The 14,984-nt window shown below is 41.3% G+C and overlaps 1 protein-coding gene across 2 annotated transcripts in view; it reads left to right on the top strand.

The window, feature by feature from the left end:
* ythdc2 (YTH domain containing 2) overlaps positions 1 to 14,984 on the top strand; it is a 47,485-nt gene that overhangs the window by 18,934 nt on the left and 13,567 nt on the right. For both annotated transcript variants that reach the window (XM_061799835.1, XM_061799834.1), the window contains exons 16-26: positions 1,388 to 1,475; positions 2,601 to 2,681; positions 2,771 to 2,853; positions 3,832 to 3,937; positions 6,151 to 6,264; positions 6,367 to 6,639; positions 6,860 to 6,986; positions 7,117 to 7,322; positions 7,417 to 7,600; positions 12,345 to 12,436; positions 12,842 to 12,958. In XM_061799835.1, the coding sequence (XP_061655819.1) occupies positions 1,388 to 1,475; positions 2,601 to 2,681; positions 2,771 to 2,853; positions 3,832 to 3,937; positions 6,151 to 6,264; positions 6,367 to 6,639; positions 6,860 to 6,986; positions 7,117 to 7,322; positions 7,417 to 7,600; positions 12,345 to 12,436; positions 12,842 to 12,958 (1,471 nt within the window). The remainder of the gene's footprint in view (positions 1 to 1,387; positions 1,476 to 2,600; positions 2,682 to 2,770; positions 2,854 to 3,831; positions 3,938 to 6,150; positions 6,265 to 6,366; positions 6,640 to 6,859; positions 6,987 to 7,116; positions 7,323 to 7,416; positions 7,601 to 12,344; positions 12,437 to 12,841; positions 12,959 to 14,984) is intronic.

The raw sequence follows: 14,984 nt of genomic DNA, 5'->3' as shown, positions 1-14,984 counted from the left end.
TTATTGTCAGATGGCACAATACCCAGGCAAAGGAATCAAGAGTCTAGAAGGTGAACACCTATCTGCGTATCTATATAATTGATTTTTTTTTTTGTTCTTCTGCTATTTTTTCTAACGCAATATATTCTATGATGAGATTTAGCCACTGATTGATGTTAATAGCTTGTATGTTTTTCCAGTTTAATAGAATTGTTTTCTTAAGGCCTCTTTATAGTCCCGTGCTCTCGCGGCCGACAACGCTCGCATTGCATCCCGTGACCGACGCATTGGCCCGCACGGCGCCTCTGCGTCACTTGAAGCGCACACGGCAAAACATTTTGATTGGTTAGCTCTGTGAGTTTTGGTGAAATATTAATACCTAAATACTTAATGTTTCCTATAGTAATAGGTTAATCTGGGATTTGATCTGCAGGAGTCCATGAATTTGCTGCTGTTGGGACTATTGTTGATTTTGTCAAGTTGATGGAGTAGTCTGATATTTGTGAAAATGTTTTAATGCGATTGAAGACTGCCTGAAGAGAATACTGTATGTAAAGAAGGATGTCATCAGCGTACAGATTGATTTTGTGTTCTGTCACTAGTGATGGTGACCTTTAATATTAGCATCCTGACGTAAAGCGACAGCAAGAGGTTCAATGACTATTGCAAATAGCACTGGTGCGAGTGGACATCCATGTCTGGTTGCTCTTTGTAATGTAAAACTTCGCGAAGTAATCCTATTTGTGGTGACTGACGCTTTCGGCGAATTGTATCATGTTGCTATCCAATGTATAAATGAATCTCCAAAGCCAAATTTGCGAAGTACTGCAAACAGGAAAGCCCAGTTAACTTTATCGAAAGCTGTCTCTGCGTCAAGTGACATGATTTGCGTTTAGATTTTTACGCTGTGACATTGTTCCAGATTATCCTTATACAGCCATCACGTCATATATAACACCATTCTGAAGAGTATCTTTGACAGATGTGTTCGAGGTGTAACTGTAACCAGTCTCGGACCAATCGTAGCTTCACCCTAGTGTATGAGGTCCGTTCGGAAATTCAGTCCAATGCTCCCATCGCGCCCCGAGACCGCGGCACCCGTGCTCCACTTTTTTTTTTTAAATAACTTTACTAATGATCGTGTTGGCTATTGCTAGGGATACGTCAGTACAGCCACCATATTGAATGTGTCAGTTTTACTTGTATTGAGTGGCACACACATGAGCAACCCGGAGTGAACTTGCCAACGCACCCTATGTTGATATGTTGCGCGTTTGTTGTGTCGGTGCAACTAAGTGTAATGCAATTATGTTTATACGGATATCTGGGTGTGTATCTGTAACGTATGCAGTGCTGTGTAAGCGTGCAGCCAGTAATTTCGAACAGATGTATGTACTTTATCTCTCAGGTACCAGGTGTTCACGCTTCATTCGGACATGCCAAGTATCGAACAGAAAAAAGCCATGAAGAATTCGCCACTGAATGTTAGAAAGATTGTAAGTCTTTGTTTCCATATTTATTATGACAACTGCTCCCCCACAAAATAATAGTGTGAGATGGATTAACAAACATGTTTCTGAAGCCATGCATTTCCTACTTCTCTTCCCGTTCAGGGGGGCCAGTAAAGTGGGAATCCAAACTAACAAACATAAACATCAACACAAATATTACCAGATAACTAGCAACCTTTTATTGTGAGTGACTGTGACTTTCTCAATGTCTTTATGTCTCAAAAGTATTCTGTCAATTGAGTGTCTGTTGTCATACTAGAGCGGCTCCAACCACCGGAGGCAAACTCCTTGTGTGTTTTTGACATACTTGGCGAAATAAAGATGATTCTTATTCTGATCATTCCCATAATGGTTCCACTGTCAGCTGTGTGTTCCACCACACCAGTGGTTTCCAACCTTTATTGAGTAAAGGCACCCATTTTAAACATTTGAATTTAGATAACTTCCCGTGGCACCATGATTAGGAATCACTACACTACATTACTACAGAACTGTAGCCTGAAAAGTTTTTAATGTGGCCCATGGGTCCACTTCTACATGCTCGCATACATGCATTATAGCAGTGTTCCTCAACCTTCTTTGCACCGCGGACCGGTTAGGAGGCGGCATATTTCTCACGGACCGACTGTGGGTGTCGAGCAGCAACCTACGACTGTATCTGTACCAGAGCGGAGTGAGCGTTAACTGTTGCGATAAACCCCTATTTTAAGTAGGGCTCATGATATAGTGTTGTTTCGTTCGCGAACGTTTCCTTCAAAAGAACAAATCTTTTCAGTAAACGTGATGAGCTGAATTAGTTTATGAAATTATTTCGTTCTTTTGTGCTCTGCCGCTGTTGGCCAGCCCGCTCGAACCAGAAACGGAAGCATTCCGTACAGTCTCGACGTATCAATTGAGACGCGCAGCTGTTGCGGCGGAGAAGATCCGGTCAATAAAACACATTGACGCGAATTGCAATACAACAGAAGGTGGTTGGGGACCACTTGTTTATAGTATTGAGACATATGTGATGCGTACTGTATATAAAAATTCCTTTGAGTCAACCAAAATAGATCCTTATTTTCTTGCTGTAAACCCCCACTCCCCCCCACCCTCCCTGCTCCTTCTCAGATTCTTTCAACTAACATTGCTGAGACAAGCATCACCATCAATGATGTTGTTTTTGTGATTGATTCTGGAAGAGTCAAAGAGGTACGGAAGTTTTATCAAACATTTTGAAAGAACTGTAGTTTATCACTAGACAAAGTATCACATCTGTAAACCAATGTCTTCCTGTGTAGAAATCCTTTGATACCATCAGTCGCATCTCAATGCTAAAGACGGTCTGGATTTCAAAAGCCAGTGCTCTTCAACGAAGAGGAAGGTAACAATAATTTCTCCATTTTCAGATTTTGTTGATTAATCATACTTGTGGTGAGATAACACAGCTCTGCTGTTTACAGGTCCCTTGTTTTGGCTATTTAGACCTCCATAGAGTGACTCTCTAACAAGGACTTACTATAAAAGTGTTAGCCATTTTAAAAAAAAAAAAAAAAAAAAAAAAAAAAGCTTGGTTTTGTCATACGAGTGTTCTGGAGAACATCCATATTTATCCATATTTGGCTCAGACCGCCCCTTTTCCTCTAATTGGTTGCCTCGGTGTAGAAGACCCACATGTGAGAGGTAGGCGGGTTGTAGATGACCTCGAGAAATTCGAATTACCTAATTTCAGGCGGCTCTGTGGACATTGTTCTATGCTGATGACAGACGATGGCACAAACCTGCTCCTTTGTTCTGCCCGTGGGCACCATGTTGGTTTCTGCAGTAATTATCAGGATAACTGACAATCTAAAAAGACATTTTCTCCTAATCCGTATCGTTTATTCAGTACAGCCTTTTTTGAAAAGGTTATATTACGTGTGAAAAGTGAACAGCGCCTTTCTGTTCTCTAAAATTGCCGCATACTACCTAACTTAAGGCGAAATCTGTATTTGTAATTTTCCCAGCAAATCTGATTAGAATGTAAGGTAAATTTGTGTATCCCTTAATTTTACCGCTATTACAAAGCACTAATGTTAATAACCTCATTTTTATAATCTTACTGCTCTAAAAATACACTTTTATGGGACTGTGGCATACTATGTATAATACACAACTGGAAGTGGGCTACGTTGTGGTCATCTTTATCCGTGCGTGACTTTTTTTCCCACATGGAATCAAATCTTTCTACTCCTCAAATTGTGTTTTGTTTGATGGAAATTTGAAATTGCTGTGACCTGTTGTTATTGTCCAGTTACTCAGTGATGATAAATCCGTGTTTGAGAAAATGTAAAAAGGGATTGAAAGTCCAGCATGTCCACAGAGCGGGACGCTGCCAACCAGGGATTTGCTTCCACCTCTTCAGTCAACTAAGGTTCAACAATATGCAAGAGTTCCAGGTTCCACAGCTGCTACGAATGCCGTTGCAGGTAGAAAATCACATTTTCAGTTTTTGATATCAATGAACAGGGTTTGTTGTTATGACTCTACAACTATTGTGTCCATTGTCCAAACATTATTGGCCAAATATTTGAAAACACACAAGGGTTTTGTCTTCAGTAGGTGGAGTCACTCTATTAGTATTTAACAGGGGTGTCAAACTAATTTTAGTTCACGGGTCTCATTCATCCCATGAAAATTAAAACATTTCCAATGTTTTTTTTTTTTTTTTGGGGGGTGGAAATAATTACTAGTACATTTGGAAAATAATCACATTTATTGATTATCTTGTTGCAAATTATGAAATCATATGAGCATTCTTTAATTTCTTTTAATATTGTTGAAAAAGAGTGCAATTTCAGCAATGGGAATCACCTTTTTCATTGACACATGCAATTTGCAGCTCACAGTGGTTCTATGTACTTTATGTGCCTTTCATAAAACATCTTATGATCTAGAAATGATTTTAAATTTACATACATTTCCACATCCATCTGGAAATATTGACAACCTCAACAGACTCGTCACACCATACAATGTGGGAAGATTGACAGGAAGAAAATAAAGATAAAATCTATTAGCTATGTCTACTAATGACATACAGTATAACAGGCCTTAAAAGTGCAATATGCACTTTTTAAACTGCTTACAATATTTGAATGCAGCTTCATTTCAGTCCACTACATTCTTGTTCGTGTTCTTTTCTTCGCCTCTTTTTGATGCCATATTTTTTACACAGTGCCCCCTTGTGTTCCGACTGCGATACCACAGTTGGGTAAAATTGTACCTTTATAACAAGATGACAAACTTGTCCCTCTCTTTTTAAAAGAAATGCCTTGTTTTTTGACACTCACAAGAAATGCCAGGTTTTAACTGAAATCTCTTGCTTGTGTTTGAAATTGCCTCCCTAGAAACATAGCCACCTCTCTAGATGCTTCCTTACCTCCACAGAAATGTCATCAGGGCCAACTGCCTTTCCATTTTTCATCATCCTTCATGCCTTTCTAACTTCCCCCTTACTCATCATTGCCAATTCATGGTCCACCACACTTGGCTCCTCTTCATTCTCTCTCCTTTTCTTCATTCATCAACTCCTCAAAGTGCCGTATTTTCATGACCATAAGGCGCACGTAAAAGTCTTACATTTTCTCCAAAATGGACGGGGCGCCTTATTATGCGGCACGCCTTATGTGTGCACCGAGTTCCGAAATCTGTAAATGCTGTTGTGTGACTTTACTGAGCGCGCCGCTTGACTAACTGGGAGCATTTCCTGCCGACACCCTGCTTATACAGAGGAAAAGCGGCCGTGACTGAGGACAGCATGCGGACGTAAAGGGGGAAGGGTGCGCCTGACAGAGGACGCTAAAGACACGCCCCCAGTAGGTATATAGTTCCGCTATGTGCATCGGTTTGGCTAAGGACCCCCGAAAATGACTGCGGTCAAGCCAGCCTCCACTCGTAAAGTAGCAGTCAAGCCAGCCGCCCCTCATTTTGTTCATACTAGGCATTATGGTAATAAGTCGCCAACTCGCGGCGAAAGAGACCTTCAAAATAAAAGCTTCCCAATAATACGGACGTCAGGAACACTTCGGTTAAGGAATGCAACCAGCAAAGTGGATCTTGAGATGCCTTAAAAAATGTCGTTCATTTGATATCTTAGGAAAAATAAATTCACGTTGCTGGCTCAATTCTAGGCTCTGTGCTTTTCTCTCCTCTTTCTGCATTAATTAAATATAAATATTATATATGTTAATACTTTTTAAGATTTTGTTGGTAGAAGGACTCGAAAGTGCTTGAAACTCAAAAGTGTAGGACTTGCGACTTGACTCGGGACTTGAGGGCAAAGCAGGGACTTGGTCCCACCACTGGATAGCACCTGCTAAAGTAGAGAAAGTACATTGCAATGTGGTGCTTCAATGCTGCTCACGACATCTCCAAGGTGCAGTTCCTCAGCCTGACAAACGGAGGTCTGTCTGTGAGGTAGTCTGTAATCCATGTGACAAGGTAAGTCCGTGCTCTTCCTGTGAGCTTTGTCTTCAATTCAGATAAAATTGCCATTTATAATGTAACACGAAACCAAATTACAATTGAATGAGAAGAACCGCAAACGGTGGTCTTCAACCTCTGTGTGACCCAACCCACGTGATAAAATTCCTTAACCAAGGCAATCATTTTCATTCGTCATGTTTTGTGTGTGTTTTAGGAATTATGTCTGCAGACCAAACTGCTGACTCCCTCTCCAGTATCCGAATTCTTGTCCAAGGCTCCCCAACCTCCTACTGCACACGCTATAAAGAGTGCAGTGCAGATCCTTAAGGTAAGACATGCACACTAAGAACACCAATTACCTCACAATGCGCCACACACATCTGCAGTATTTTTTTTTTCCCCCAACCACATTTATTTATTTATTTTTCAGACAATAGGTGCTATGAACCAGAATGAAGACCTGACTGATCTTGGCTTCCATCTGGCTGACCTACCTATTGAGCCCCATCTGGGAAAGATGGTGCTATGTGCTGTGGTGCTGAGATGTCTGGACCCCGTTTTGACAATTGCCTGTACACTAGGTTATCGCGACCCTTTTGTTCTTCCTGCCCAGGGCTCTCAGAAGAGAGCTGCCCTTCAGTGCCGTAAACAATTCTCATCCAACACCTTCAGTGACCACATGACCCTGCTGAGGGTTTTCCAGGTACTTTTGTCTGTTCGGTACCCTGTCTGGCACTGACTCATGTCCAGTAGACATTTTGACAAAAGATAGTACGGATGATCCATAAGATTGAATTTATTTTGCATTTTTGCATCTTAGTTAGAAAACATGGTGTTGGGAGACAATGGGAACGTGACTGTTTATGTATAATTTTTCCTGGCCTCTATTAAAAACTGACATAAAATTGCTTTTGGTTTGTCAGGCATGGCAGAAGTCACGCACTGATGGTTGGGAGCGGCCCTTCTGTGAAAAGAACTTTCTGTCCAATGCCACCATGGAGATGATTCTTGGCATGAGAACACAGGTGCTGGGACAGCTTCGTGCGACTGGTTTGTTCGAATGAATTACATTTACAATAAAATGTGGCAAAGGTGTTTTTCTTCTAATACGCACCCTGAAGTATTTATTTGTATTTGAGTTGAGTGAATTGTCCTTTCATAATTCCTGTTTGTGCTCCAGGCTTTGTGAGGGTCCATGGCGATAGCGACATACGTAATGTGAACATCAACTCCGAAAACTGGGCAGTGGTGAAGGCAGCCCTGGTTGCTGGCATGTATCCAAATCTGCTTCATATTAACCCTGAGGCAAACCGGCTCTCTAGTAATAAGGAGAAGAAAGTCAATTTTCATCCTGCTTCCACATTGAATCTGTACCAGAACAAGGAGGTATGAAGATTATTCCTTTGGAACGCTGTCATTCTTTCGGTGGGCGAGGATGCAAGTACTGTAAATAAAATGACTTCTTTTGATTTCTCTCCAGGAGAGTTCATCTAAATTATCACAGGCTCTTCCTACTGACTGGTTGATCTATGATGAGATGAGCAGAGGCCATGGAATTGCCAGTGTTCGCTGTTGCACTTTGGTGACACCAGTCACTGTAGCCATATTTGCAGGCGGGTACAGACAGCTCAACTCTGCCCCGCACGAAGCGACTGTTCAAAAAGGTAGTTATTCTAGCTTAGCCTAAGGAACTATACATGCACCTAAATTTAAAAACAAATAATGTGCACGTGCTGTGCGTGCGCATGTGTGTGTGTGTGTTGTGGCCCAGGTGTAGCAGAATAAGCGGGAATAAGTAATGAGTGTCCTCTGCAAGAAACGTGTGTGCAGTAAAGTGTTGCAAATAGAGGTTTGCAACAAATAGATTCAATGATTGATTGCACAAGAGTAGAGTGCCCGCTATCTTGAACTGGGAGTTACGTGTTTGGATACACCCCATATTGACAGAAAAAACTGAAATATCACACAGCCATAAGTATTCAGACCCTTTTCTGGGGCACTCGTATATTTTAACTCGTGTGCCGTCATTTTCTTCTGAGCATCCTTGAGATGGTTCTATACCTTCATTGGAGTCCAGCTGTGTTTGATTATACTGATTGGACTTGATTAGGAAAGCCACGCTGTCTAAGACCTTACAGCTCACAGTGCATGTCAGAGCAAATGAGAATCATGAGGTCAAAGGAACTGCCTAAGAGCTCAAGGCACAGATCTGGCCAAGGTTAAAAAAAAAAATTCTGTAGCACTTAAGGTTCCTAAGAACACAGTGGCCTCCATAATCCTTAAATGGACGACGTTTGGGATGACCAGAACCCTTCCTCGAGCTGGCCATCCGGCCAAACTGAGCAATTGGGGGAGAAGAGCCTTGGTGAGAGAGGTCAAGAAGAACCCAAAGATCACTGTGACTGAGCTCCAAAGAGGCAGTCGTGAGATTGGGGAAAGTTCGAGAAAGTCAACCATCACTGCAGCCCTCCACCAGACGGGGCTTTATGGCAGAATGGCCCGAAGGAAGCCTCTCCTCAGTGCAAGACACATGAAAGCCCGCATGGAGTTTGCTTAAAAAACAAACCAAAAACAAAACACCTGAAGGACTCCAAGATGGTGAGAAATAAGATTCTCTGCTCTGATGAGACCAAGATAGAACTTTTTGGCCTTAATTCTAAGCGGTATGTGTGGAGAAAAGCAGGCACTGCTCATCACCTGTCCAATACAGTCCCAACAGTGAAGCATGGTGGAGGCAGCATCATGCTGTGGGGGTGTTTTTCAGCTGCAGGGACAGGACAACTGGTTGCAACTGAAGAAAAGCTGAATGCGGCCAAGTACATGGATATCCTGGACGAAAACCTTCAAGAGTGCTCAGGACCTCAGACTGGGCCGAAGGTTCACCTTCCAACAAGACAATGTCCCAAAGCACACAGCTAGAATAACGAAGGAGTGGCTTCACAACAAGTCCGTCACTGTTCTTGAATGGCCCAGCCAGAGCCCTGACTTAAAACCAACGTAGCATGGCTCTCCACCAACGTTCACCATCCAACCTGACAGACCTGGAGAGGATATGCAAGGAGGAATGGCAGAGGATCCCCAAATTCAGGTGTGAAAAACTGCATCATTCCCAAAAAGACTCATGGCTGTGTTAGCTCAAAAGGGTGCTTCTACTATATACTGAGCAAAGGGTCCGAATACTTAATGGCTGTGTGATATTTCAGTTTCTCTTTTTTAATAAACCTGCAAAAATTTCAACAATTGTTTTTTTTTTTTTTTTTTTTTTTTTTTTTTTTTTTCAGTATGGGTGTTGTGTGGACATTGAGGGGAAAAAAATAACTTACATTTTAGCAAATGGCTGCAATATAACAGTGTGAACATTTTAAGGGGGTCTCAATACTTCCCATACCCACTGTGTGTGTGTGTGTGTATATGCGTGAGAAAATAGTCGAACAGTTTTAGGACAATGTTCCTCGACGTACAATTGCAAGGAATTTCGGGATTTCATCATCTCCGGTCCATAATATCATCAAAAGGTTCAGAGATTCTGGAGAAATCACTGCATGGAAGCGGCAAGGCCGAAAACCAACATTGAATGCCCGTGACCTCCGATCCCTCACATGTTACATCAATGTGTAAAGGATATCACCACATGGGCTCAGGAACACTGCAGAAAACCAATGTCAGTAAATACAGTTCGGCGCTACAGCCGTAAGTGCAACTTGAAACTCAACTATGCAAACCAAAAGCCATTTATCAACAACAGCCAGAAACGCTGCCGGCTTCTTTGGGCCCGAGCTCATCTAAGATGGACTGATGCAAAGTGGAAAAGTTATCTGTGGTCCGACGAGTCCACATCTCAATTTGTTTTGGGAAATTGTGGACATCGTGTCCTCCGGGCCAAAGAGGAAAAGGACCATCCGGACTGTTATGGACGCACAGTTCAAAAGCCAGCATCTGTGATGGTATGGGGCTGTTAGTGCCAATGGCATGGGTAACTTACACATCTGTGAAGGCACCATTAATGCTGAAAAGTACATACAGGTTTAGGAGAAACATATGCTGCCATCCAAGCAACGTCTTTTTCATGAACGCCCCTGCTTATTTCAGAGAATGCCAAACCACATTCTGCACGCGTTACAACAGCGTGGCTTCGTAGTAAAAGAGTGCGGGTACTAGACTGGCCTGCCTGCAGTCCAGACCTGTCTCCCATTAAAAATGTGCGACGCATTATGAAGCATAAAATACGACAACGGAGACCCCGGACCATTGAACAGCTGAAGCTGTACATCAAGCAAGAATGGCAAAGAATTCCACCTACAAAGCTTCAACAATTAGTGTCCTCAGTTCCCAAATGTTTCTTGAATATTGTTAAAAGGTGATGCAACACAGTGGTAAACACGACCCTGTCCCAGCTTTTTTGGAACGTGTTGCAGTCGTAAAATTCTAAGTTTATGATTATTTGCTAAAAACAATGAAGTTGATCAGTTTGAACATTAAATACCTTGTCTTTGTAGTGTATTCAATTAAATATAGGTTGAACATGATTTGAAAATCTTTTTTTTGTTTGTTTTTTAACACAACGTCCCAACTTTATTGGAATTGGGGTTGTATTTGTGTACTGTATACTTGAGTATCTTCAAACGTATTGTCTAGCTTTTCAGACCAAAGTTAAAACATCAATGAGCTCTAGGGGGCATTCAAGGATAGGCCACTGACATAAATTTAGGTCAAATCCCCATTACATCATCAACATAACAAATAATGGGCGCTAACTTACTGTAATTAAATTACTTTATTTCAATTAAATTACTTTAATAATAATAATAATACTGTTAATGACATGCTTGCTCTAACTTTTCTCACTATGGTCGGGTGTTGTCCAGAGTTTGTTTTTTAGTTGTTTTTTTCCCACGCTGTGTTACATGAACGTGACATGCTCCTCCTTGTGTACATTCTTCAGGTGCCCGAACAAATTTGTTGTTGAAGCATTGCGATGACGTTCCCCCACTACAAATAACTTGCGCGTTGTTTGTCTGAGACACCGCAAAATGGTCCCACACCGATGACGTATTTTTTCAACGAGAAGATTGAAAAAAACATTGCCCTGTCAGATAGTTACAGTGCTACGCCACAAGACACTGGACAAGGCTAAAAATAAACTTTTGGATTCATACACGACGGCGACGCGGAGTAAATGTCTTGTGCGCAGCGATCGGCGAATTATGACAAGAAAGCCGATCGGCCACTCAGCATAAGATGCAAATTATCGACCGATGCCGATCAGATCGGTATAAAGTCTACTGATAACATTCACACAAGTTGACACAAATGGATTTGAATGGCTACTAAAGGTAACCATCCACCCCTGTGATCTGTCTGCTTGTAATGACTGTGTGTGTGTATAAAGGTTCAGTGAGTTTCTGGGTTCCTGACAGACACTTGCACTGACATCTCTGGATTCTTAGTCATGGGGAAAGCAAATTGAACTGTATGAAACAGGAAAGGGATATAAGAAAATATCCAAGGAACGGAGAATGCCAATCAGCTGTGTTCAAACTCTTAAGTGGAAAATGAGAGATTCTGTTGAAACCAAACCACGATCAGGTCGTCCAACAAAATTTTCTGCCACAACAGCCAGGAAAGTAGTTTGAGATGCAAAGAAAAACCCACAGATGACTTCAGCTGAAATACAGGAAAATTCCACTCATCGGCCCCGGAAGCTGCGCATGGGACGTACTTTGATATTTCAACATGGTAATGGTCCAAAACACAGAGCCAAGTCGACCTATCACTGGGCTACAGCAGAATAAAGTGAAGGTTCTGGAGTGGCCATCTCGGTCTCCTGACCCCAATATCATTGAGCCACTCTGGGGAGATCCCAAGCGTGCAGTTCATACAAGACAGCCCAAGAATTTACAGGAACTGGAGAAGAATGGTCAGCTTTACCATCAGAGAAAATAAAGAGCTTCATCCACAACTACCACAAAAGACTCCAAACTGTCATTGATGTTAAAGGGGGGCAATACACTCTTAAAAACTGGGCTACGTGAACATTTGATCAGGGTCATTTGTGTCGTTTCTGTTGTCATTATGATTTCCAAAAAGTAAACACAGTCGTTTGATAAGAAATGACTTAACTCCAAGCACTAACCATGAGTGAAAGAGAGGTTTTTGTGTTATCATTCCTATTCTCTGAAAAATGACCAAGAAATCATAAACTTCTGCCAGGGTATGTAAACTTCTGAACACAACTGTATATATATTCATTTTGAAAAGTAGCTCTCAAGGCAAAAAAAAAAAAAAAAAAAGTGTGGCCACCCCTGATGTAGACAAATACATTTTTACTCTGATCTAAAAGTTGGTTTTTGCTATCATTTTGTTGAATTTGATTCAAAAGACTCTTTGCCATTATGTTCTGTCCTTCAGGGAGTCCAGTGGATGACATGAGTGACAGTGAGACAGAGGACTCCGCTGAAATACGAATTGATGAGTGGCTCATTTTCCAGACAAACAGTGAGGTATAGAATAATTGCTGTCAACAATATTTCAAGAGTGATATTGACAGTACTTTTTCCAACTTTTTGTTACAGCCTTATTCTAAAATGGATTGAATGAATAAAGAAATCCTTAAAAAGTCTACACACAACACCCCATAATTACATTAAAAGGTTGTTTGAGACTTTGATGAATTCAAACTCTCTAACATGAATAGTTAAATAAAAAATGAATAAATAATAATAATAATAAATGTTTTTTTACCTGGGAACACTTAATCTATCCAATTTACACTTAACAATTATTATTATTAATATTTATTTTATTTTTTTGTGAATGGATAATTTTTGGTGCTTGTTTCAATTCTAAATGCTTAATTTTTCATCAGTACTTTCAGGCTATATTATGATTTTGGAATATGCTGTCAGTCAGCAGAATTGGTGTTTGACCTGAGGAACAAGTGGCATAATCTGTTCAACAAGAGAATCTGTCTGTCCAATACCTGGTCTCAAGAAGATGAGATGACCATTCAAACCTTCATTTCCGTAAGTCATTTTTGTTCCCCCAACAAACTCAATTTGTTAATGCTTTCTAACAATATGAAAATTAGCACAACCTTTGTACCCTTGCAACACTACTAGGCTATTGGGCAGAATTACGGATCTGCTGGTCTACAACCTCAACCCGAGCAGCTACCCACATTTCAGTGTATACGCGTCACGTACAGTGGGTACGGAAAGTATTCGGACCCCCTTGAATTTTTCACTCTTTGTTATATTGCAGCCATTTGCTAAACTCCGTTATCATTAATGTACACACTGCACCCCATATTGACAGAAAAAAAATTAATTGTTGAATTTTTTGCAGATTTATTAAAAAAAGAAAAACTGAAATATCACACAGCCGTAAGTATTCAGACGCTTTGCTGTGACACATATATATTTAACTTGGGTGCTGTCAATTTCTGATCATCCTTGAGATGGTTCTACACCTTCATTGGAGTCCAGCTGTGTTCGGTTATACTGATTGGACTTGATTAGGAAAGCCACACACCTGTCTATAGAAGACCTTAACAGCTCACAGTGCATGTCAGCGCAAATGAGAATCATGAGGTCAAAGGAACTGCCTGAAGAACTCAGAGACAGAATTGTGGCAAGGCACAGATCTGGCCAAGGTTTTTGTAACCTTGAAATCTGCTACACTCACGGTTCCTAAGAGCACAGTGCCATCCATAATTCTGAAATGGCAGACGTTTGGGACTACCAGACCCCTTCCTAGAGCTGGCCAAACGGAGCAATCAGGGGAGAAGAGCCTTGGTGAGAGAGGTAAAGAAGAACCCAAAGATCACTATGGCTGAGCTCCAGAGATGCAGTCGGGAGATGGGAGAAAGTTCTACAAAGTCAACCATCACTTCAGCCCTCCACCAGTCAGGGCTTTATGGCAGAGTGGCCCGACGGAAAGCCTCTCCTCAGTGCAAGACACATGAAAGTCTGCATGGAGTTTGCTGGAAAAAAAACACCTGAAGGAGTCCAAGATGGTGAGAAATAAGATTCTCTGGTCTGACGAGACCAAGATAGCTTTTGGCCTTAATTCTAAGCGGTATGTGTGGCGAAAACCAGGCACTGCTCATCTCCTGTCCAATACAGTCCCAACAGTGAAGCATGGTGGTGGCAGCATCATGCTGTGGGGGTGTTTTTCAGCTGCAGTGACAGGATGACTGGTTGCAATCGTAGGAAAGATGAATGCGGCCAAGTACAGGGATATCGTGAAAGAAAACCTTCTCCAGAGTGCTCAGGACCTCAGACTGGGCCGAATGTTCACCGTCCAATAGGACAATGACCCTAAGCACACATCTAAAATAACGAAGGAGAGACTTCAGAACAACTCAGTGACTGTTCTTGAGTGGCCCAGTCAGAGCCCTTACTTAAACCCAATTGAGCATCTCTGGAGAGACCTGAAAATGGCTGTCCCCCAACGTTCACCATCCAACCTGACAGAACTGGAGAGGATCTGCAAGGAGGAATGGCAGTCCCAAAACACTCAGGGCTTTATTAGCTCAAAAGGGTGCTTCTACTAAATGCTGAGCAAAGGGTCTGAATACTTAAGGCTGTGTGATATTTCAGTTTTTTTTTTTTTTTTAATCTGCAAAAATGTCAACAATTTTTTTTTTTTTTTCTGTCAATATGGGGTGCTGTGTGTACGTTAATAAGGGGGAAAATGAACTTAAATGATTTTAGCAAATGGCTGCAATATAGCAGAGTGAAAAATGTAATACTTTCCGTACCCACTGTACGTAACGTAATTTCTCGTGTTTAATGCACAGCCATGTATAATGCGCACCCCCAAAGTTGGCCTCAAAACTGGAAAATCCTTCAACGTATGTATAATGCATTTTTACAATGCATGATTTTGCTTCTACCCACATGATCAAAACATGGAGTATTATCTGTATTTTGTTATTTTTTTCAAAGAATTATTTTGAAGTTAAGCACTTTATTTGAACACACAATACTTTCTTTTAGTTTACTTGCTCTTATTTTGGAATTCACAGCCCTACTTTTACAAGATCTT

The sequence above is a fragment of the Phyllopteryx taeniolatus genome, chromosome 15 (genome assembly GCF_024500385.1).
Source record: "Phyllopteryx taeniolatus isolate TA_2022b chromosome 15, UOR_Ptae_1.2, whole genome shotgun sequence".
Taxonomy (NCBI): domain Eukaryota; kingdom Metazoa; phylum Chordata; class Actinopteri; order Syngnathiformes; family Syngnathidae; genus Phyllopteryx; species Phyllopteryx taeniolatus.
Note: the sequence above shows the minus strand (reverse complement) of the source record. Positions and strands in the feature narration are given on the sequence as shown.